This window comes from Berkeleyomyces rouxiae (genome assembly GCF_048999995.1).
Source record: "Berkeleyomyces rouxiae strain 22BRR77 chromosome Unknown BrBRR77_ptg000009l, whole genome shotgun sequence".
NCBI classification, from domain to species: domain Eukaryota; kingdom Fungi; phylum Ascomycota; class Sordariomycetes; order Microascales; family Ceratocystidaceae; genus Berkeleyomyces; species Berkeleyomyces rouxiae.
In genome coordinates this window covers 247794-269460 of record NW_027396499.1, presented here as the reverse complement: position 1 = coordinate 269460, position 21667 = coordinate 247794, and the positions used below count along the sequence as shown (strand labels likewise).

General features: G+C 51.8%; 8 protein-coding genes across 8 annotated transcripts; 5 read left to right on the top strand and 3 right to left on the bottom strand.

The window, feature by feature from the left end:
- Nucleotides 1-1972: 1972 nt before the first annotated feature.
- Nucleotides 1973-2907, top strand: BROUX77_006649 (uncharacterized protein; the record flags this gene model as incomplete). Its single annotated transcript, XM_073751657.1, has 3 exons — nt 1973-2251; nt 2464-2713; nt 2786-2907. The coding sequence occupies 3 exons, from the start codon at nt 1973-1975 to the stop codon at nt 2905-2907; spliced, it is 651 nt and encodes a 216-aa protein (XP_073602796.1).
- Nucleotides 2908-4338: 1431 nt separating this feature from the next.
- BROUX77_006648 (uncharacterized protein) lies at nt 4339-7482 on the top strand (the record flags this gene model as incomplete). The annotated part of the gene is made up of 6 exons (XM_073751656.1): nt 4339-5298; nt 5396-5967; nt 6037-6282; nt 6357-6464; nt 6532-7190; nt 7256-7482. The coding sequence occupies 6 exons, from the start codon at nt 4339-4341 to the stop codon at nt 7480-7482; spliced, it is 2772 nt and encodes a 923-aa protein (XP_073602795.1).
- A 1068-nt stretch (nt 7483-8550) lies between these two features.
- Nucleotides 8551-10704, top strand: BROUX77_006647 (uncharacterized protein; the record flags this gene model as incomplete). The annotated part of the gene is made up of 1 exon (XM_073751655.1): nt 8551-10704. One exon carries the CDS (start codon nt 8551-8553, stop codon nt 10702-10704), a length of 2154 nt encoding a protein of 717 aa, XP_073602794.1.
- A 705-nt stretch (nt 10705-11409) lies between these two features.
- Nucleotides 11410-12045, top strand: BROUX77_006646 (uncharacterized protein; the record flags this gene model as incomplete). The annotated part of the gene is made up of 3 exons (XM_073751654.1): nt 11410-11616; nt 11685-11747; nt 11809-12045. 3 exons carry the CDS (start codon nt 11410-11412, stop codon nt 12043-12045), a joined length of 507 nt encoding a protein of 168 aa, XP_073602793.1.
- Nucleotides 12046-12488: 443 nt separating this feature from the next.
- BROUX77_006645 (uncharacterized protein) lies at nt 12489-13623 on the bottom strand (the record flags this gene model as incomplete). Its single annotated transcript, XM_073751652.1, has 4 exons — nt 12489-13136; nt 13222-13365; nt 13430-13535; nt 13610-13623. 4 exons carry the CDS (start codon nt 13621-13623, stop codon nt 12489-12491), a joined length of 912 nt encoding a protein of 303 aa, XP_073602792.1.
- Nucleotides 13624-14756: 1133 nt separating this feature from the next.
- On the bottom strand, nt 14757-17032 carry BROUX77_006644 (uncharacterized protein; the record flags this gene model as incomplete). Its single annotated transcript, XM_073751651.1, has 2 exons — nt 14757-16905; nt 17016-17032. The coding sequence occupies 2 exons, from the start codon at nt 17030-17032 to the stop codon at nt 14757-14759; spliced, it is 2166 nt and encodes a 721-aa protein (XP_073602791.1).
- Nucleotides 17033-17849: 817 nt separating this feature from the next.
- Nucleotides 17850-18801, top strand: BROUX77_006643 (uncharacterized protein; the record flags this gene model as incomplete). The annotated part of the gene is made up of 3 exons (XM_073751650.1): nt 17850-17879; nt 18148-18415; nt 18491-18801. 3 exons carry the CDS (start codon nt 17850-17852, stop codon nt 18799-18801), a joined length of 609 nt encoding a protein of 202 aa, XP_073602790.1.
- A 769-nt stretch (nt 18802-19570) lies between these two features.
- Nucleotides 19571-21383, bottom strand: BROUX77_006642 (uncharacterized protein; the record flags this gene model as incomplete). Its single annotated transcript, XM_073751649.1, has 2 exons — nt 19571-20631; nt 20693-21383. 2 exons carry the CDS (start codon nt 21381-21383, stop codon nt 19571-19573), a joined length of 1752 nt encoding a protein of 583 aa, XP_073602789.1.
- Between the last annotated feature and the right edge of the window lie 284 nt (nt 21384-21667).

The following is a 21667-nucleotide window of genomic DNA, read 5'->3' as shown; positions in this document are numbered from 1 at the left end:
TAGATGCCGAGCAGTCTCCGAGACGGGATATAAGCGGGAGCGGGAGCGAGTGGCGTGTAAGTCAAGAAGGGAAGAGAATCGGAAGAGCAAAGCAAGAAACAAAAGGAGATAAAAACAAAGAAGCGCAGAATGAAAAAGAAAACATGGACACGGACACGGGCAAAAAGAAAAGAGAAGAAGGACAGGGTCACGGCAATGAAGCAACAGAAAAATAAAGAGAAAAAAAGGGCTCGTTTTAGTCACTTCACCACTTTTGGCTCTAGCGTCGTTCTTTGTTGGCCAAACCCCTTCGTTACTTTTCGCCTCTCTTTGTTTCTATTATGGCCAAATTACTTGATTTGGCTTCTCTGTCGTCATCCTCGTGTCTAGCTTCATCGTGATTCTTTTTGTGTCTTTCTACTCTCTCTTCACGCATAGCTTCACCTCTTACTCACGAGAATCCACCCGCACACCAATACACACATCACCGGTGATCCCGCCCAGTTCGCCTGTACGTAATAAATAACAGAGCCCCATAGCCCACGCTCGGCTCAAGGGAGCCAGCCAGCAAGTGTCTCCAAGAGCGGCCCTTTTACTCATAGAGAACGTGCGGTATGGGGTCCTTTAGCCTGGCTCGACCACCTACCATGGCATGACAACAGCGCGGGTTCTAGAGATGCAGATGTGTTGAGCTAGAGATATCAAAACCTCCATCTCTATAAATCTGATCCGCGTTCGTACCACAAGACCCCAAACACGTTGCTGCCGCTTGTCGGTTTGCTTTGTATGTAGCACTGGCGTGGGGGAATTTCGCCAGCCAAACCCAAGACGTCCGCCGTTCTTTTCCGGTGGCTAAACCTCGGCAGCGGGGGCGTAGCACGGCCGAAGGAGATAGAATAATCTCCGACCTGGCTCGACAAAAAGCTAAAGAATCGTCAAGACAGAGAGATTTCTAGAATATCATGCCAAAATATTCCACATCACCACAGAGTGTGGACTCATGGTAATCCCGCGGACCTCACGCCTATCGTCAACGCCCACATTTCCAGACTCCTCTCATGCCACAACAATGTGTCTCTCTTGAACTTCCAACCCTTACACAGACCCTAGCCCCGTTATCTCACCTTCCTAAAACGATGGATTAAACCTAGTAACGTTCTTCGGTTCGTTCTTCCCCTCGTGGTGTTCTTCGTCTGTTCCCTTTTTCTCTCTCCCTCTTTTTGCACTCCCGTAATCCTTGTCAAAACCATCACTTAGATAGCCTATCAACAGCAGTGGTCATGTGGGAGGGGCGTGGGACCTCCAAGACCCCTTGGTGGTCCTAGCGGTCAACGGAGATTTCTTGTTTTTCTGTCCCTTGCTTTTTGTCTCGATTTTTTCTTTTCCCAAATTCTTCTATGCGAGCTGCATTGGCTTGCTGAGGCTCAAAGTTCCCTGCACGTTCTACGGCGCCCCGATTGTTGGTATCCCGGCTGCTGGCTACTCCACCCGTTATGCATATAGGCTGGATCAGTCAGACCATCCGACCCCGATAGCCCGATCCCCCCGATACACACAAACTCCGATCCGGAACCTGACTGTGCGGCAGACGGCTGGCAAGCAGGCATTGAGTGTCCTGCAACTTGGCCAAGACTCGAGAGAAACTCAAGCGCGAGGGCAAAAATGCTATTGGACAGCGAGCATGTGCCCCCGCTCCCTTCACCCTCTCCCCGTCACCACCGTCCAGCCCACGACAAGGCGATTGGATAATAACACCCCAGCGAGCCCCGCCCGCGGAAAGTGTAACCAGCAGTAAGTCAGAGATAACCAACCGCAAAAATTCACCGCTTCTTGACAACAAAAAGCCTCCCTGTTGTTACCAACAACATCATCGATAACATTGCCAGTCTTATACACAACAACAACAACGAAAACGATCGCAACTACAATCGCTTCAATAGCCCACTTATCCATACACACTTGTGCATCTTCATCTTTTCTTTTTCCAATCAAAATGGGTATCAACGTCGTCTCCCCCACAATCGAACACGTTTCTGTCACGCCTTGTGTCGAGCGTCACGAGAACAAGTTCCAGAAGCTAGTCCAGGACATCAAGACTGTTCTAGGACCCTCGTCTGGCTTGACTTGCGATGATATCGATCTCGAAGGCCTGACCAACATCATGCGCTCTTATGACTCCAAGGTTGAGGAGTGGCAAGAATACTTCATTGGTGACGAGAAGATGGGCTACACTCGTAACCTCGTCGATGAAGGCAATGGAAAGAGCAACCTCGTAAGCTGAAACCCACCATGCGCGCCCCTTGTTTTTGTTTTCAAAGTCATGTGTCCATGTTTGTGTCCACGTATACTTTTTTGTCGTCGTCGCACACTGTTGACGTGGCATAACACTTGTCGTTGTCTTCGTCGTCGCCATCGGAACTACGCAGTTTGTTTCATCAGTTGTCTTCCCAGATAAAGAGCTAACCTAAGCCCCAAAACACACAGCTTGTGCTTGTTTGGACTCCTGGCAAGGGCAGTGCCATCCATGATCATGGCAACGCCCACTGCCTCATGAAGATTTTATGTGGCGACCTGACCGAGACCCGCTTCGCCTTTCCCAAGGACAACAAGGATGGCCCTATGGAGGTACTGTCCGAGAAGGTGTACAGCGAAAACGCTGTTGCGTATATGGCTGACGAGCTCGGTGTGCATTGCATTCGTAACAACGGTACCAAGTTTGCCGTATCTCTTCACTGTAAGTCGTTAGCCCGTAGCGAAGTCTTTTTGTGCCTTGACCCATGGGTAATCATTGCTAACACCATGTCAGTGTACACTCCCCCCAACGTAGCAAAGTCTGGATGCAATGTCTTTGACCAAGAAACTGGAAAGAGCAACCATATTTCTAAGTGTGGTTACCATTCCGTCTTTGGCCGTATCGTCAACGAGTAGACTGAGCAGAGCATAACCGGTGGTTGTGGTGTTTGACAATGTTTCTTTCAAGACAGGACACAAACGTTTGTCTTCAGGGTTGTCCCCCTTCAAACACATTGCTGTCGAGAAGGGGCAGCGATTAGCAGCAATGTGATGACGTCGGTGGTAGAAAGATAGGCGGGCCAGACTGGTAAAGTAGTATATAGAAGTGATGGTGATGAGGGCGAGAGATAGCACATATCCGAGGCAGGACCTCGCTCGTGGGACAAGTGGAAAGAATAGGACACAATCCCATTTTCAATCAAACTTCTCGATATCTTTTGCAAACTATGAAACGAAGTGAAGAAATGGAATGGGAAAGGGAGCTTCTCAGACGAGGTCTTGACCTACGGAAGGGGGGGCAATCTAGGTCACGTGCAATCACGACATCGCCAGTGATGGTGATTGGACAAGGTGGAGCTGATATTCTAGCGGTCTAATATGGGCTTGCTGGCCTCCATAACACAGCACGCTGGCTAGAAGCTCGCTCTAAAATGCTCTTCTGCTTGTATTTTGCCCTATTCTAAATGTTTTCATGGTCTGGGCGGGGTTGGGTGTCGAGGTATTGTGAGTCGTATTGCATCATTTCCGTGACAATTGCACAACAACTTGGGTCTTGAAGGGCCCAATAGCTGACTCGTCTGGGCCTGGTTGCACAACATCTGAAATCAATTAAATGGCAGTTCTCACAGAGCACTAGAATATAATACTACTGAGAATAATAGGAGCACGAATATTTTGTCTGTAGCACGGAATAGCGACCAACTGTTCGTAAAATCGATGACGATGAATTGTTTTTTGCATGTTGAAGCAAGCTCCTAGGGTTCCTCCCCCATGACGCGCACGTGACTTGGTGATTGGGCGTATTTGTTGATGGGTCTACGCAACATGTTGCTGCCGACGCGGCTGTGCTCTTTGAGACACGCTGCCCACCACAACCACACACGAATCGCGCGTGCACCTTTGGCTAATACAGGCTCCTGTGGTTCCTATGGTTGCCGTGGCTCCGTTACAAACAAGCACACCCGTTTGCTTTGTGGCACCTCAAACGACCGTTCAGTCTAAGAAGTAGAACTGCTGAAACGCCCCATATCCTCCACTTGACTTTATTGGCTATTACTCGCGTTCCCGGGAAGCCACAAGGAAGGCCACAAAGCAGACTGGCTGGCGCTTCCAAACAAAGTGTGCTTCGCCATCCGCCAACGTCACTTCTTGAAATCACACAATTGCCTCTGCTCTAGCCCTCCCTATAAAACTTTTCACCTCCTGCCATTTGCTCATCTACCTGCTTCTATTGACTTGGTGCCTGTCTACATTCATTTTTCATTTCAGCCTCACCACCAAGCCGGCTTGCGCATATTGAACTTGGTGTTTCGCCCCTGGCGTCGGCCCCTTTACGCATCAGTCGCCATGTATCGCTCCGAGAAGCGAACCTGGGACTTTCCTAGTCTCAGCGACGACGAGGAGGGTATGAGCCTTGCCAAGCGGCCCCGAGTGTCCGAACCGATTTATGTTAGCAGCGATGAGGAGGACGACGACGATTGCGAGATCATCGGGGTGGGAATTGTTGACCTCCGCGACAACAAACCTACGTCCCAGCCCCAGAACCATTCCGAACCTACGTCCACCTTTGCGTCCGTGCAACCAACTTGGCCCCGGACTTTTGGAAGGCCCGTTACAGCCGACAACAAGTTTCCCGGGTTTACATCTGCATTGCATGCCTTCAAGACCAACCCCGTGGATTTAATTGACCATCCAAATTCAACCCCTTTCCTTGATCAGTTATATCAGCCGCCGAGCTCTTCTACATGGCCAAATCGCCCTATCGAGCAACGCCCCATTGTTAATCCTGGGCTGCCTGCAGACTCCAAACACCCTATCGTTGTGGATTTGGAAGATGACACTCCTTCAGATGAACTATCTCAAGTCGATGGTGGTTCGGTATCGCACTACTTTAGCAAACCCGCGAGCTCTGTATCAGATCCTAACTTAAACGACCAAAAGCCGCCTATCCACCCCCTTGACAAGCCATGGTCTCCTCGACCTGAGCATGATAATTACTACGGCTCTGTGAAGAAAACCGAGCCGTATAATGGTACCTACACATCTGTACCTCAGGCCATTCAGAGAACCGCATATCCTGCTGGTTTGCACATGTACAATAATCCTATCTTCAACCATTCCAATGTATCTGCTCCTAGCAGGACGGCACCCCCAGAACCTTGGCAGGTATTGGAAGCCAATGCCAGGAGAAAGCTAGAGGAGGAGAGCAGAATTCGGCGAAGAGCACTACAGGCTGAGTTGGCCAGGATGCCCTTAGCTAGCCAACCCCCTTCGGTAAAGACGAAGATGCTACCGCATCAGCTACAGGTTAGTATTCCCGGGTTTCTACGCACTTATTTCGCCTTAAATAATGCTGCAGCTCATGTTTTTTGTTGCCACCACTGCTAATTTTCCTCAAACACAGGCACTTGCTTGGATGAAGTCAAAAGAAAAGCCTGAGCTACCCAAAGTCAACTCGCAAGACATGGTTCAGTTTTGGCGCTGGTCTAATTCTAATCGTTATCTGAACATCATCTCCCAAAGATTTTCAACCCTACAGAGACCACCAATACTCTATTCTGGTGGAGTCCTGGCCGATGACATGGGATTGGGAAAAACACTCCAAATGATATCCTTGGTTACATCCGACCCTGGCACCGGCCCAACACTCATCGTGAGCCCCCTAAGTGTTATGAGTAACTGGGAGCAACAGTTCAAACAACACGTCCATTCAAGCCACGCCCTCCGTATATTGGTGTTTCACTCATCCAAATGTTCAAAGTTCGGTGTCGATGACCTCAAGAAGTTTGATATTATTATCACTACCTACAACAAGCTAGCTATGGAGTTAACCCCGAGGAAGATATTGACTGGAATCACCTGGCGCCGTGTGATTCTCGATGAGGGCCACATGATTCGAAATGCTTCGACAAAGTCTGCCAAGGCGGCCTGCTTACTTCAGGCCACCTCCAAATGGGTTGTAACCGGTACTCCCATGTATGTCGTTGTTGCTATCCATATATACTCCTTGATATATACTTGGGACCTTCACTGACATCTTTATAGTATCAACCGAAATGATGACCTCTATTCACTGGCACTCTTTGTTGGTGTTAAAAATGGATTAGAGGCAAAAATCGTATTCCGCAGGATGATGAATAACACCAAACAGTGCCAAGCCTTTGTAGCAGATCTATGCTTGCGCCGAACAAAAAATATGGAGTTTGTCAATTTGAAGCTCCCGCCGAAAACAGAGAATGTTGAGTACATTGACTTTAACGAAACTGAGCGCGAAAATTACAATGTTCTCCTGTATGTTCTACAAACAACCATTTACTGCTCATCAAGATTTCTTTTTCCTATACTGACGTGTGTTCACTTTGCAGTCAGGATGCCCAGGAAGCTGCCAGACGTTTCTTTGGAGATGGACAAGCCAGAGACAAGAATGCTCTCTGGAGCACTGTGTTGGAAAGACTGCTTCGCCTTCGCCAATAGTAAGCGACAAACATGGGAGGCTTGAATCTTGTGTATTTGTTTTCATAATTACTAACTACATTTTAGCTGCAACCATTGGACGCTGTCTGCAAAGAAAGCTATATCAGATGCTGACCGTGATTACTTGAATGAAACTGAGCTTAAAGAAGAGCACATGAAATCTCCAGGACTCTATCTTAATTCTCTTGTCAGGAAACGAGAACTGTGCCTGATTTGCTGGGATTCAATGACTCCAGATAACGAGCCTGTTCTTAGTCCATGCATGCATGGATTCTGCAAGCCATGTATTAACCAGACTTTTCCAGATGGCCACATTGTTTGCCCCAAATGCTCGAATGAATTCGACGAAACGGAATTGGTCGAGGCAAAGTTCACCAAAGAGGAACTCAAATCTGAGACTGACGTTACCTCGGACGACATTAACAAACAAAGTTCCAAGACAATCGCTTTGTACAAATTGATTCGAAATACGCTCAAGGATCCGGAATCCAAGGTGGTGATCTTTTCGCAGTGGACGTCATTTTTGGACATTGTACAGCGAGAGTTAGCCGTTCTTGGTATGGACAATGTGCGTATAGATGGAACGATGAAGGGCGACGAACGCGATGCTTCCATCAACGCAATTCAAAACGACCCTGGGACGCGGATTATGCTTGCTAGCTTACGTGCGGCTGGAGTCGGCATTACCTTGACTGCCGCAAATACCGTCATTTTGGCTGATACCTGTAAGTTTGATTGGCGTTCTTGTTTGTTCTTAGTGTGAACCCATATGCTAATTTGACTTCAATAGGGTGGGCACCAGCCATTGAAGAGCAGGCTGTCGATCGTATACATCGACTGGGCCAGACAAGACCAACTACAGTCTATCGTTTAGTCATAAAACAAACGGTAGAGGAAGGTGTCATTGGAATCCAAGATGAAAAGCGCAAACTTTTTGGCGAAGCATTCCAGGAGAAGTTCAAGGTTCTGCAAGCATCAGGTGCCCAGGACATGGTGCGTCGGCTGCTATCTAATTAGAATCAAGATACGACTGAAAAGCAACGGACCACTGAAGAGAAGTTTGAGACGAAAACCCAAATGGATGCCGCTTTTAGGGTGGCTTCAGGAGGCAGCTCTGCTCCTTGCATTCCATCTCCTGGTCTTGTTACTCCTTTCTCCCCCGATGCTCTCATAATTGCCGCTGATACCCCTTCTCCTCTTGAATCTGCTGTATCTTCTTCTACAGGCTCATCGGCTTATACAGCTATTACTGTTATAGCCGCATCTGAATCTCCGTCGGATAGCACCATCTCTGTTCTCAATAACACCAAGACCTAGACTACTTTTTCGACGATGCCCTCGCTCAAAATCAGCCACCCTTGAAACCATCTCCAGTTTTCAATGGTTGTATTCAAGCGGCTGATACATGTTGAGTGACAAGGCCGTGGCATCCTTCTGTTTTCTTTAAAGTTTGCATCTTCTACGAAGACGACTTGCCATTACTCAGATCTAAGCTGTCTAAGCGAGGAATACTTTTTCATGGGTGACGACATATCCAACTACTTGTTGGTTTGTGTTTAGTTAGACTCGTTGAGTGGTTGTTGAGTTTTTCAATTATTTGATATTATACGCTCGTGATACTTAGATATTGTTAGACCCCATCTCGCAAGAACAAGAAAAAGCATGCTGTATCCATCAAGTGAGGTTAGATGACAATTTGAGCTGAGTCATCCGTGTAACCCAGACGCTCATGTGCCATCTGCCAAAAAGCTGTGCCAGGTGCCGATGAATCAGGCCAGGGCCCACTCAATTACTGGATCAATGGAGCATCATGCTTTGCCTCACGCTGTTGAGTTTTCCGACGAGAGAGACATCCGAAGTGAACCTGCCCGACAACAACTTTGTTAGTTTCATTAATTATAGGCTCTGACGCCGTGAACGAGAAAACTGCTTATTGCAAGAGACCGCACCAACCAGACAACCGCCAGGCCAAATCACAAAACAACACAGACGCCTGCCATTCTCGAGCCTCGCCTCCGTCTTCATCGCCCCACCAAATCCCCGACTCACCACCCTCCCCCCGCCTCCTTCTTGGTAGATGCCGCGATGCCGACTGGCGGGCCGGTGCCCTCTCGGGCTGCGATAAACACGCTGCGAAGCATAATCTTCGGCACATCATGCTCGCTCGCGTTGGTGGCCGAGGAGCGCCGCCGCCGCACCGACATCGCCTGGACGCTCGTTGAGAACGGGCGCCTGCTACACTCGCAGCGGTGCTACCATTCCGGTGGCCTGGCTACAGTGCGCGCCAAGTTTGATGCTAGCGGCGCGCCTACGCCTGCTTCGGGGCCGCTCACGCTGTGGGACGATCCGGTCGCTGCGGAGTGGCAGAGCGCCCAGCACGAAGACACTATGCATCGGCATAGCCAGCAGCGCCGCGGGCAGCATTCTGCTGTTGGAGCTGCTCTGGCTGCGGACGAGCGGTGGGTTGAGTTTCCACATGCGAGTAGGCCGTTGAACGAGAGTCTGCCGCTGCGTCGGGCAGGAACGGTTTTTGAAAACACGAAGTCGGTTGATTCATATATGATTCTGGGCTCGGCACGTACAGGGCTTCAAAAACAGCCAGACTTTTCTGAAAGGATTGATAAAGAGCAAGACTCAATGAGTGCGGCTATAAAGCGGTTGGAAGCAAAACTGCAGGAATCAAATATTAGCTCTCAAGAATTGCAGAAGCTCCTAGAGGAAGCATATACGGCGGGAAGTGATCTGCAGGTGTTGCCGACGGAGTTTTTGGAGATGTCCCGGTCTGTGCAATATATCCTTCGCACACGAGGGAATTCGGAAGCTGCAGCCAAAGCGCTGTTGAGGCTCGTTGAAGACCCACGAGTCGAGAAAGCCTCGTTATTAAGCCACTACCCTGGTGATCTCATTTGCGAGATTCTGTCGATTGAGGACATGTTATACATGTCGGACCGATCCAAGATGGCTCGTTTCAAGATGGCTGGCGAGATTCTGGCAGGTATGAATGGCCTATTCCGAGCCCACCATCGCAAGAGACACAATCGCATGTGCGACATCATCTGCCGCGTGCTTCAGCTCGACAACGACGACGAAATCTCACGAGTTTTCCTACAGAGCTGCGGCTCGCAGGCGTCACAGGTAGCCCACGACATTGCCGAGCGCTATGCCGCTAAATACCCCGCCGACGCCGTGGCTCGCTGGCAGACCTGCCGCGAGGCTAATGGCGTGGCACACGGGCCTATCAAAATCCGCTACATCAACCCACCGCGGCACACCCCAGCCATTGATGCGCTGATGGGCACCATGAAGCTGTCCATCAAGAACGGGCGGCTTGAAGAAGCCGTTGGCGTCTTCGAGGCACATGTGCAGCGCAAGGGTCGCAGGTCAAACGCGTGCCTCGCGCTGGCGCTGCAGTCTGCCGACACGCTCATGGCGGACCCGTTCTGCAAGCGATCACTACGCTTGCTGCGCAAAGCAGCACACGCCAAGTACAACATTGAGGAAGAAATGTCGCGGCTGATTGCTAAGCGCTTTGATCACCTGGAAAAGACTACGCCGGCTTCAGAATTCGGGAACGGGCACATGTACGCACATGCGTCGACACTCCTGGCCAGCATGCGCGACTTTTGCCGCAACCCGGGGTTTCTGGCTTACAACCGCATGGCACGCGCGTGCCTCACTACGCGTGACTACATAGGCGCCATCCGCCTATGCCTCGCCTCCACCAAAAAGCACGGAGGCGACGATCTGTTTGCGCACGCATTCATAGTATCGAATCTGGTTTTTGCGCTGTCGGCTCTCGGCGAATACAACCTACTGCATATTCTACTGCTACTGCTCGACAAGTCACAGCTGTGCGCTGATGAGACGGTGCGTCGTGCGCTGCTGCGTGCGCGCAAGCGGCTCGCGGTCGCAGCGGGGTCGGCGCTCTGGGACAAGACGCGTGCACAGCACATGGCGGGCGTGGAGATGGTGGCGCATGCGTGTCAGCGCATAGCGGAGCGGAGGGGGCGCACCGAGACGGATACAGAGGCTGGGTCGGATATAGAGTCTGATGACGAGCCGTCTCTTCTACAACAAGGATCGGACAGCGTGAAGCAGGAGGGTACTCAAATCATGGTGGAGACGGAGTTTGGTCGATTCACAAGTGCGCATGTGGTCAGTCTGCTGGGCCAACTGGCAAGCAAGTGGAAGGCGTCAAACATGATGGAAGCCAATGAGGAGGCGGAAAGGACACTATAGGCGTATTTCTTCTTTTCTTTGTTGTAGTTTTGGCCTTTGGTGCTGTTCTTTTTTAGAGTTTGCAGTTAATTCTTTTTTATACGATAGAGCCAGCGATGGGTTAAGTTTCGCTGATTTGGATACAGAGACTGGGAGGGAGTCAAGGATAATACGCAATAGAATAACCACGGGAGCTCGGGAGAGCTTGAGAAGTGCAAAGACACGATAAATAGATGCAGCACCCCCGTTTGGTACAAATAACTAGTTATCAGTAATTTCCCTCTCTGAAACTGGATCTGTGCTCCCAGCAGCAATCTGCATGTTTGATTCTTCAGTGGCAATAACTCTTGTTGTCTTGGATGACAGCTCACCGATGACATCACGAGTTGCCATCTGATTTTGACAGGTCTTGCCTGTATGACAAGGCAACTGCTGTCTGGTGATGATCCAGCGACCCATCTTTTTTTTCCAGCCAATCAGCAGCCTATATTCTAACAGCTTCTTATGAGTCGGCTACGTTTCTTATAATAAACCAACCAGCCGGCACAGAGACTTGCTACTGGGAAACTCGCTTGGTTTCTGTATCTGCTGTGATATATCGACGGGGTTGGTTGCACAATCGCACAGCCATACATCTACATGGCTATCCAATTTTTCTCCGTCTTTGCGCGCTCTTGCCCTCGCCGCCTCCCGTCCACTAGCTTTGTATCCTGCCGCCCGTACAACATGGCGTCCGCATCTTCTTCCTGTCCGTCTGCGGCCTCAGCACAGGCTTTTCCGGTATTTGCAGAAGGCCAGGACGCATCGGCCCTGCGCGCAGATGTGCAAAAGCTGCTTTCTGAGAGCAGCGGTGGCCAGGGCAAGTGGGCGCTGAGCGGCGACGGCGCGGGACTCGAGCGGACGTTCAAGTTCAAGACATTTGCCAAGACGTGGGTATGTATAGACAGGCTGACAAATGGTAAAATAAAAAGGACAATAACTAACACTTTTGATGCGTGCAGGACTTTATGACTGCTGTCTCGCTACAGTGCAAGCAGCATAACCACCACCCAGAGTGGTCCAATGTAAGCCTGTGATAACTGTACATATATGTATATATCCCTGCTAACTGCTCTATCTTCACAGGTCTACAACACCGTCTTCATTCGCTGGACGACGCATGTGCCGCGCGGACTCACAGACAAAGACAAACAGTTGGCAGGTGTTTGCGACGAGCTGGCGCAGGCGTTTGGCGAAGTGCCCGGACAGACGCAGGCAGCGGGAGACGGAGGCGGCGCCTGTGAGCTGCGGGATGTGGCGGGGCGGGCGGTTCAGAGCGCGGGACCAGAGTGCTGTATGCCCAAGACGAAGAAGACAGTGTAGGAGCTGGAGCAACATGAGTAATAGCATTAGGGAATCAATAGGGAAGCCGGTTAAAAAAAATAGATAAAAGCAAAAAGCAAAAAGCAAGTTTATTATTACAACTACGTTCTGTGGATGACGTAGTCCTCGTGTCCAAGATCTAAATAAAGACAAATGTTTAAAGGGGGATATAAATATATGAAATCACGTGAAACTCCCGCTTCCAATGATAACAAACACACTTCATACAAGCCCGACTCATGACGCCATGATGTGTAGCAGTATTTGAAACAAGGGAAAAGAAACGAAGCCTCGGGAGAGGGAAAAGAGAGAGATGGGCGCGCTGTACATAGAGGCGGTGGGTGATTCCCAGGTGTATGTACAAGCATAAGACATCACTCATATCGAAAAGTAAAAAGAAAAGAAGACGGGACAAACAAGAGCGCGTGGCCTCGTTGGTTTCTTTACTGGGCCTTCTTGATCTTGGCCAGCTTCTTTTCGCGGCGAGCAGTACGCGCCTCGGCCGAAGCCTCAGTGTCGAGAAGCTTGTCCCACCAGCGGAAGGACGAGGCGTAGTTGCCAATGAACTTTTCGTGGTGCACATCGTGGTGCTCGGCACCGGCCCAGAAGGGGAGGAAGTGGTGCAGAGACCAGGGGAAGTCGTAGCCAGAGTGAGCGTCGACGGCCTGGAGCAGACGGCCAATGATCCAGATGTACATGGTGAACAGGTGCAGGTCCTTGGTGAAGTACACCCACAGGGCGGGCGAGCCGACGGTGCCGATGCCGAGAATCATGACTTCAATGGGCGAGGCGTACTCGGCGGCCAGGCCAAAGGGAGCCGAGTAGAAGTGGTGCAGCTTGTGGATAGCCTTGTAGAGGGGACCGTAGTGAAGAATGCGGTGGGTGACGTAGTGCCAGAAGTCCTCCATGACAAAGAAGATGCTAACCTGGTAGGCAATCTTCCACCACGGCGGGAAGGGCACGCCGTACTCCATGCCGCACATGGTGGCGATGGGGTGGAAGAACCAGATCTGGGGCAGCTCGACAGTGAAGTGAGAGGCAAGGACAAGGGCGGCGCAGTTGAACTGTTCTCTCCAGGTAGGAATCTTGGTCTGTAAGAAGTGGTTAGCAAACACTAAGATGTGTCTCGATCAAGGGGGCTTGAAGAAAAAGGTTTATCTTTCGGGGAGGCCGTACCGGCTGTAGCTTGTACTTGTCAAAGTAGCGAATCGAGCCAATGAGAATCCACGGCAGACTGCGGCCAAAGTAGAAGACCTCGTGCATGATGAAGCTCATGATGCCAGTGGCCAGAGTGTCGTTGCCGATCCAGAGGTACCAGGCCTAGAGACGAAGAGCACAGCGTTAGCAAAGAAGCGACAGAGACAGCGCAGCGGAGGCTACATACGGCCCAGAGGCGCTCGAGGTAGTTGAGCTGCACATTGTACTTGGCGACCTCGTCGACGATGGTGAGATAGTTCTGCGTCTGGTTTAACGCGAACGAAGTCGCGTTGCTGCAGGCATCTTAATGTTAGCAGTGAGACGGGGGAGCCCCGGAGCGGGAGGAAAACGAGACAGCGAGACGTACGCAAGAAGCGACATGGCGGGCGGTAGATGACGAAGCAGACCAGAAACAAGAATTAATCAAAGAAGAAAAAGAAAAAAGAAAAAGAGGAAGAAGAGAAGGACGAATGCGTGGTGGTTAAGTCGTAGCAGAGTCGAGGAAAAGGAAGAGAAAAAAAGGAGGAACGAAAATAGTTAAGTATCAAAAAAAAACATGTGCCAATCCAAATTGCCAGCCAAGGCCAAGGACACAAGTCACTGCTACGCCCATCGGCTCATTGCCTGGCCGCTGGCACCACTGCGGAGAGACAGGGGTCAAGTATCAGTGACAGGCCTAGGCTGCGCAAAGTTACCACACAATCAATCCACAGCATAATACCAGCCCTGGGGCATCTCCGTTATAGGGGCCCAATGGCAGCCCAGGACCCCTGTGCCAGGGGTTCCCCAGGGCCTTTCAGCGCTGGCCAATAAAACATACAACCATCTGCCAGAAATCGTCCCACTTTGGCCCCGTCCCAACAACTCACCATCCGGCTTCCGAGACCCACCTGCGCTGCCCCCATTGGCTGCCGCCTGCTATACCCAGGCGTATTCGGGATGGGCCAGCTAGGCCTCCACTGGCCACGCTGTGGCGCTTCGCCCGCAGCCGCCACACCTGCCTGCCAGGATCTGTGGCGCGTCTCGCATTCGTGTTCCGTCAATGTCTGGTCTGGTCTGCCTGACAACTAACCCACTTGGAACTTGGAGCCACCGTACGATACCCACATTCTTCGGGTGGTCGACGATCCGATCGGTTCATGGCCGATCAGGAACAGCCAGCCGTCCTTTTGTTCTTAGTAATTCCCCGCCAGCGTGAGGACTCTCTGTCCGTCTTTCTTGATGTCTTTGTCGTGCCATCACATGTTGCTCATGTTCCTGCTGGTCTGTGCCAACGCATTGTGGCCTGTCGTTCCAACTGCATGCGCTGCTGTCCCCCCTGTGCTTTGTTTATTTACTCCGTTGTTGGCTTCGTCAGGCATCACTAATGCGCGGTCGTTGTTGTCGCAATGCCAGTCCATGCATTGACTTGCATGAAGTATATTTCATCCTCTGCATGTACGTATATACATATATGACCCTAAACTAACCCTACAAACTACCCACACCGCCTCTCTACTGTGCCATGTTATCTCTCACGCTCTCAACCACCGCCCGTACGTCCACCGGATGCGCTCCAACGCTGCTTTTTGCGCTGCCATCTTGCCGCTTGTCAGCGAGTCAAGATCTTGCAAAAAGCTCTCTGTGATTTCGCCGTATGGCAGTAGTCCCGACCGCTGTACTAGAGTTCGCAGCACGTGAATCTCACACAGTAGCAGTCCATGTTCCTTGTACGACAGGATATCGCTGTCTCCGTTGCTGTTGCCACTGCTGCTGCCTCTGTCGTTGTTGGTACTGCCATTGCCGCTGCTGCTCATAGACTGCGCTTCGCTGAGGATGCGGTCAATGTTGCGTAGAACCATGACGGCCTTGCGCGAGTTGCCCGTCTGCTTTGTGCGTCCGCCACTGGAAAACATGGAGCCCAGGTACCGCGTGATAGCAGCCGTCACGAGAACTCCAGGCGTCAACCCGAGGAAACCAAAGAGAAGCTCTTGGCTTTTCAGCAATGAGTCGATACCGCTAATGGTCACCTTGAGATCGACCTTGGTCTGCTGGATTTGAATCAACAGCGCCCGCACCAGATCGCCGCGAATCGTGCCGCTGAATGGGTGGCGGATGTTTTGCTCATATGCCCGCAGCACTGGCGTCACGTCGCCCTCGCTGACTTTGGCCTGGATGTCTGCAATTTGTGCGGCGCTGAGTCCCGATACAATGGCCTCCTGGTTCTCTGTCTGGGTGACAAACTGCGGCCGGTCTTTGGCAAAGTCAACCACCATGCGCTCCAAGCTCTCTAGATCCGCCTTAAGGCTGTCACGACTCATAATGGCAAACTCGCTCTTTTCATCATGGCGAATCGTGCGCACTAGCTTGGTGATGGGCTCAACTACCCAGTTGAAATAAAAGTCCTTGATTGTATGGCCCAGATCCTGTACCCATTCGATAAGCTCAGCCTTACGGTTTGTCAGTACGCGTAGAATGGCGCCAGAGGACAGAATGGCGATGCTGGCAGGTAGCCAGTAACGGACCAAGAGACCAGGTTTGCCGTTTTGGCGCACTAACGTCTGTGTAAGACTTTTGTGTTTGGGGAGCCCGTGACGCAGGATATTGACAAGCCGCTTAGCCACCATCGCAGGCCTCGCTGCCAAATCACTGATTTCTTGAACGTCGTAAGAGGAAGGTAGGCAGGGATCCTCCTGGACACCAGAAAAGACCTTGTCTTCAAATTCCGACACATTGGTATCAAGCGAGAGTACATGGTTTAGCACCATGTCAATCAGAGCTACACTTCTTTCCACAGGACCCTTCCAGTCAATAACGTCGTCAGAAGAGTCAGACTCGGTACTGGCACGGTCGTCAGCTGCACTGAGCCCACTGGCATTACCCTCGCCAAATATTAGGCCCTCGTCCATTAGAACACCAAGACCACTGGCTGTCATCTGCCGCATCTTCTTAAGCTGCTTCCGTCTACTCCGGGCTTCGGCTTGACACTGTGCGAGCGGCGTCATTAGCTTGCCACGAACATCATTAAGCGAACGCTCGCGAATTGTGTCCTTGACAATGGTATAGAAGCGGTCCCAGCCCATGTTGAAGGCGGCGCGCGATTGGTCCAAGGTGCCGTCAAGGCCCTGTGCTTGTATGCTCTGAAAACGCAGCTTAGACTCGGAGTAGATTTCCTGGGTGAGCGCCCACAGCCGAAGCGGGGAGGTTTGCATGGTGTAGATTGTGCTGGATCTATAGGAGCTGAGAAGTCCATTCCAGTACCATAGATCGTCCTCCAAGCTAATGTTTTCTTCCAGCAGAGTTTCCATGATCAGACCAAATGTCTGAATAGCAGCCTTAGCTACAAGGCGCCATTCGATCTCAGCTTCATAGTAATTTTTCGGGCTCGCGGTGGTCGCCACTCCTGTTGAAGAGGCAGAGGCATCTGAGTCCGGTAGACCAGACTGTTCAAGCAGTTGCAGAATTCTCCATGCTGACAACTGCGGGGCCGAGGATGAGGTTGAGGAGAGGTCTTTGGCAATCTGGAGCAGCTCGTTGACCCGTGGTGACTCGAAAGCAGCACTCGCTTCTTGCAGGGACGACGATGACTGGCCGCGAGCGTCTTGGGCACCAAACTCCACGCCTGTAGTTGGCAGGGGATAAAGCGGGATGCGATTAAGCTGTGCGTCGATTTGGCGGACGCGACTGGAGAAGGAAAACTAAGTTAGCAAGGGCCGGCCGGAGAGACGGAGGGGAAGAGATGTAGAGGAGGCATAGGCCCATAGGTCCAAAGGTCCAAAGAGCGCAGGTCTTACTCTGAAATCACGGACATGGCTGGTGGTAGTGTTCAGATCACAAAACAGACAGCCACTACATCACGTGCCGCATTGGTTTTGAAAGTGCTTGGCTCAAAGCTCGGAGGAAAAGAAGCTTCAAAAGCCCTGGTCAAAGGATGATATGGCGGGGGGAGATGGGGGAGAGATGGGTGGGGACGTTATAAGTGGAGAGCTACAAGGCATGCATGTCAAACCCAGGCCCCACTTTGATCTAGCCGTTCAGGGTTAGATAGGCGGTGCTGGCTGGGCTGTGACCACGTAATTCCCTTGTGGTACTGACCCTAACCCTAGGCATGGCTGCTTGGCTTGTGACTTGTGATTGCTCTTCACCCTCTTCCTATACTGATTATCCAGCCAGTCTCGCATCAACTTCAAACTTGACTACGACCAGACTCTTGACTCGTGCTGGTTTTTGGATACCAAGTCATCTTATTTGCGTTTCTTTTAATTGCTGCTATTCCCTCGTCGAGGCTTGACGCCAGACAAAGTCCGAGATAACAACCACCAACTACAGCTGCATTATCACCACCACATCACAACAACAATCAGCAACAATCAGCACCTGTATATCGGGTTCTCTCTCCTTACGCCACCCGCCTACATAGTCTCGCCTACCCCTATCCTAAAAGACACCGCTTTTCCCGAATTGCCCGGTATTCCTGGTTGCTGCTCTGCCTCCCACCAATCCGGCCCGATCCCCCTCCCGTGCCCCTTCTAGACGCCGGCTTTCCTGTAGTGACCGGCCCATATTGGAACCCCCATACCGCCGACTTTTCTTTCTGCACCCTTGGTTGGGCGCATATATTTGCCATCATGGCTAGTAACCGCAACTACGATTTCCTCGTAAGCCAAGTCAAACCTAGCCTTGTCCCTCGCTACCTGCAGTCAGCCTTGTCCTTGTGCCCCCTCTTTACTGAGATGCGCGTCATGATGGGGTCATAGAGATGTTTTCTGCGAAGACGCCTAGACCTGTATCTGTGTCTCGAGTACAATACGCTGTGTTACAGGGCAACGCCCTCGTCCTCAGCTCTACGACTCTTGCCTCTGGCTACCAACCCCGCACATGGAGGACTATCTGCTAACAACTCTCTCCCTCATGTCTCATGCATAGATCAAGCTTTTGCTTATTGGTGACTCAGGCGTAGGCAAATCGTGCTGTCTATTGCGGTTCAGTGAAGACTCTTTCACGCCTTCCTTCATTACCACTATCGGCATCGACTTCAAGATTCGGACAATCGAGCTCGATGGAAAACGTGTGAAGCTGCAGATCTGGGACACTGCGGGCCAGGAGCGCTTCCGCACCATCACCACGGCCTACTACCGTGGCGCCATGGGCATTCTTTTGATCTATGATGTCACAGACGAACGGTCTTTCAACAGTATGTGCTCTTGCCCGCTAGTTCTTTGACCCGTGGGCCGCTTTTTGCTCACCACTGGCTAACCGCTCATTCTAGATATCCGCACCTGGTTCAACAACGTCGAGCAGCACGCTACCGAAGGCGTTAACAAGATTCTTATCGGCAACAAGTGCGACTGGGAAGAGAAGCGTGTTGTATCGACGGAACGTGGACAGGCTCTGGCCGATGAGCTGGGAATCCCTTTCCTCGAGGTTTCAGCAAAGAGCAACATAAACATTGATAATGCTTTCTATAGTCTGGCTGCCGATATCAAGAAGCGCTTGGTGGACAGCTCCAAGAACGAAAAGGAGACATCAGGTGGTGTCAATGTTGGCGAGTCGAATGCCAAGAATAGTGGCTGCTGCTAAGAGTCTTGTTTCTTTTTCTTACTTTATTTTTTTTCGCCTCTGGCTCGTTTCCCTCTGCCGCATGCCTCTCCTTGTCTGTTCTCTCTAGGGGCCTAACCCCGTCCTGTCGAGACTGCTAGTCCCAGTCGCCTCCCGACCCGACTCTGAGCCATATTTACCCCCTCACGAAACTTCACCTTCCTTTTTCTTTTCTCTTTCTTTTCTTTTTTTTTGCCCGCGCACGCATACAAACTACGCCGCAGCGACGATGATTACGAATTCGAGTCCTATCGACAACAGAAGAACAGCTCAAGGGAAGAAGGGATGACGTCATGCTGCAAGAATGGAGACCCGAAGCCGAGAAGATTTTGCCGAGACGTGACAAAGCCTGTATTTTTTTTCCTCCTTCCCTTTTTCTGTTCTTGTTTCTACGGTGTTGATATCTTTTCCCTGTCTAGCTCGTGCGTGAGTTTGTTTCGCTTCTCGTCTGTATTTGCTTTATTATCTTGATTTGCTCGATGCTTGTCGTGCCTCGTTTGGTCTGGTCTGGGGTTTGCTGGTTCTTGGCTGGCTTCTATTTAATATACAGCACCGATTGTTTTTGTAATGCAGTGACCTTTTTTATTCTTCTTCTTCTGCTTGTATGTAGCTGTAGCTGTATTGCATTCTCTTCTAGTGTTGTACATGTGCCGTGTCACCGTGTCGCCTTTGCTGTGGTTGTTGGGCGTATTTTGTGACCTGGGCCGTCGGCTTTTTGCTCTAATGTCTTTTTTACCCTTGTTCTCATGCCCTATATCATCATTCGGCGCTTATAGTAGTGCGAGTAAATCCCCTTGCGCCGCGTGCCATCCTGATCATTTACCGGTCTGGGTTGTCCCACACTGTCTCTACCCCTAGGTCTCCGCGCAGCCGCCGCCGCAGCCGCCGCTGCAGCTGCTACGGGCACCACATCGGCATCTGTCGGCTCATCTAGCCAGATATCTGTGATGATGCGTGCGCGGAACTCAGTCGTGCGGGCGCTCGAGTTCTGGAAGAGTACAGTGCGCCTGTGCCAAGCACGCACGAACCGCTGTGCTTCAATGTGCGATGTGAAGAGAAGTAGAAATTGTGATGAACCGACGTACAGGGGGTTTTCCGTCGCGGCAAGCTCATGTGGCGCATTTCTACCCGGACCTGTTGCGTAGTCGTCGTCTTCTTCGGCTTCTTCGGGGTCTGCGCTGCTGCTACTGCCGCTGTTGTTGTTAGAGGAGCGCCCTTGGAGCATGGCATCGCCCTCGTTGATTCCAGGGTACAGAGAGGGCATTCCCGCAGGTGCGTGAGTCGGGAGCGCTGCGGAGCCAGGCGTGCGTGAGCGGCCCTGAAGGTTGGCGTCTTCAAGGCTAAAGGCAACGCCATTGCGGCACCATTGGCGCGTCAGACCCCAGAGCGCGCCACGCTCGCGGCCGTCTTCATTGAGCAGCATGTACAAGCGGCCGAGGGTCATCTGGTCTCCGTGGAGAGTCAGTTGCACGAGAGTGTCAACGCCTGCACCGCCGACGCCGCCCGAGGGATCAATGCCATATTCTTTGCGGCGAAAGAGGTTGGCTTTGTAGCCCGGGCGGAAGCGGTGCAGAATGTCTTGTGGGCCGACGACAATCTCCATGCTTATCTTGGAGGCGTTGGGTGCGGCAACGGTGAACTTGGTGGTTTGTGAGTCGGGCTTGAAGCCGCTTGAGTTGAAGGGCCGGCGCGAGTAGAGCCGATGTAGGCGGTAGAGCTCCTCACGGTAGACAATGGCGTTGGTTTCGGTCGGGAAGAGTAGATAGTACGTTCCAGTTGGCTCAAGGGTTCGTGGGTTTCGCTTGGCAACAACTAGGCATGGGAGAGCGTATGTGTTAGTGGGAGATGAAGAAGGCAGAAACAAATAACAGACCTTTGAGTATGGACCAGAACGAGCTGGGTAGATGCATGCCCGGTGGCACAATGCGGTTGAAGTCGGACGGCGACAAGCCCGTCAATGTATTTTTGATAATCAGCATAGCCAAATGCTCCTGTTGAAGATTCCAGTATTTGGTCCGAAACGACGGGCTTCGGTTTCCCAACGCCGGAAACCGCTCACGCAACTCCTTCCATGTCTCATCGCTTCTCTTCCCTGCTGGTCCGCCGGCGCCCCCAACGCTCGGTCGCTCAGACGGTGGTATCTCCCAGGTCGCAGCCTCGGCATCGTCAATAGCCTTGCGCCTTGCCGCCTCTTCCAACTCGTAGTCACTGACTGTGATGCGCGGCGGTGGCGGTTGCGGGCGGTACGAGTCACGGGTGGGGAACAGCTGCGTGAAGATGGATGCGTGTGTCTCGTGGGGGTTGCGCGCCGAAAAGGGCGGCGGCTGGCGGCGCGTCCAGAACGGCTTACGTGCCGCGGGTGGGTAGTTGGATGGCGGCGCAGTGTTATTTGGTGTCGGGGTCGAGGCGGTGGATGGTGAGTATGGGTCGGTCGGTCTTGGTGGCGGGGAAGAGGAGAAGGAGGACTGGGCGCGGGAGCGTGGCCCCAGGCTGGCAGATTGGCACTTGCGCGCGAGCACGGCGCGCGAGGTCGGAGGCGCGCGGATACCGGCTAATTGGTGCATTGGACTGTTTCGGCTCGGGGAGACTGGGTAGTCGGAGATAAAAGGCCGGCAGACACAGACGGAGTGGGAGCTTGGTACGGAGTCCTTGTGTGCTACGCATAACTCTATAGCTTGTCGTTAGCTGGGGTCCCACTTAGTAAGGAAATACCCCACAGCACAATTGTGGCCCCGCAATTGCGCATGCACAATAGAGCCCAGGGGTTAAGTAGTTTCATTGTTGTGTAACTCAACATCCGCAATCCCGCCAACTCTTGTGTTCTGCGATTCTATGCTCCACCTTTTTG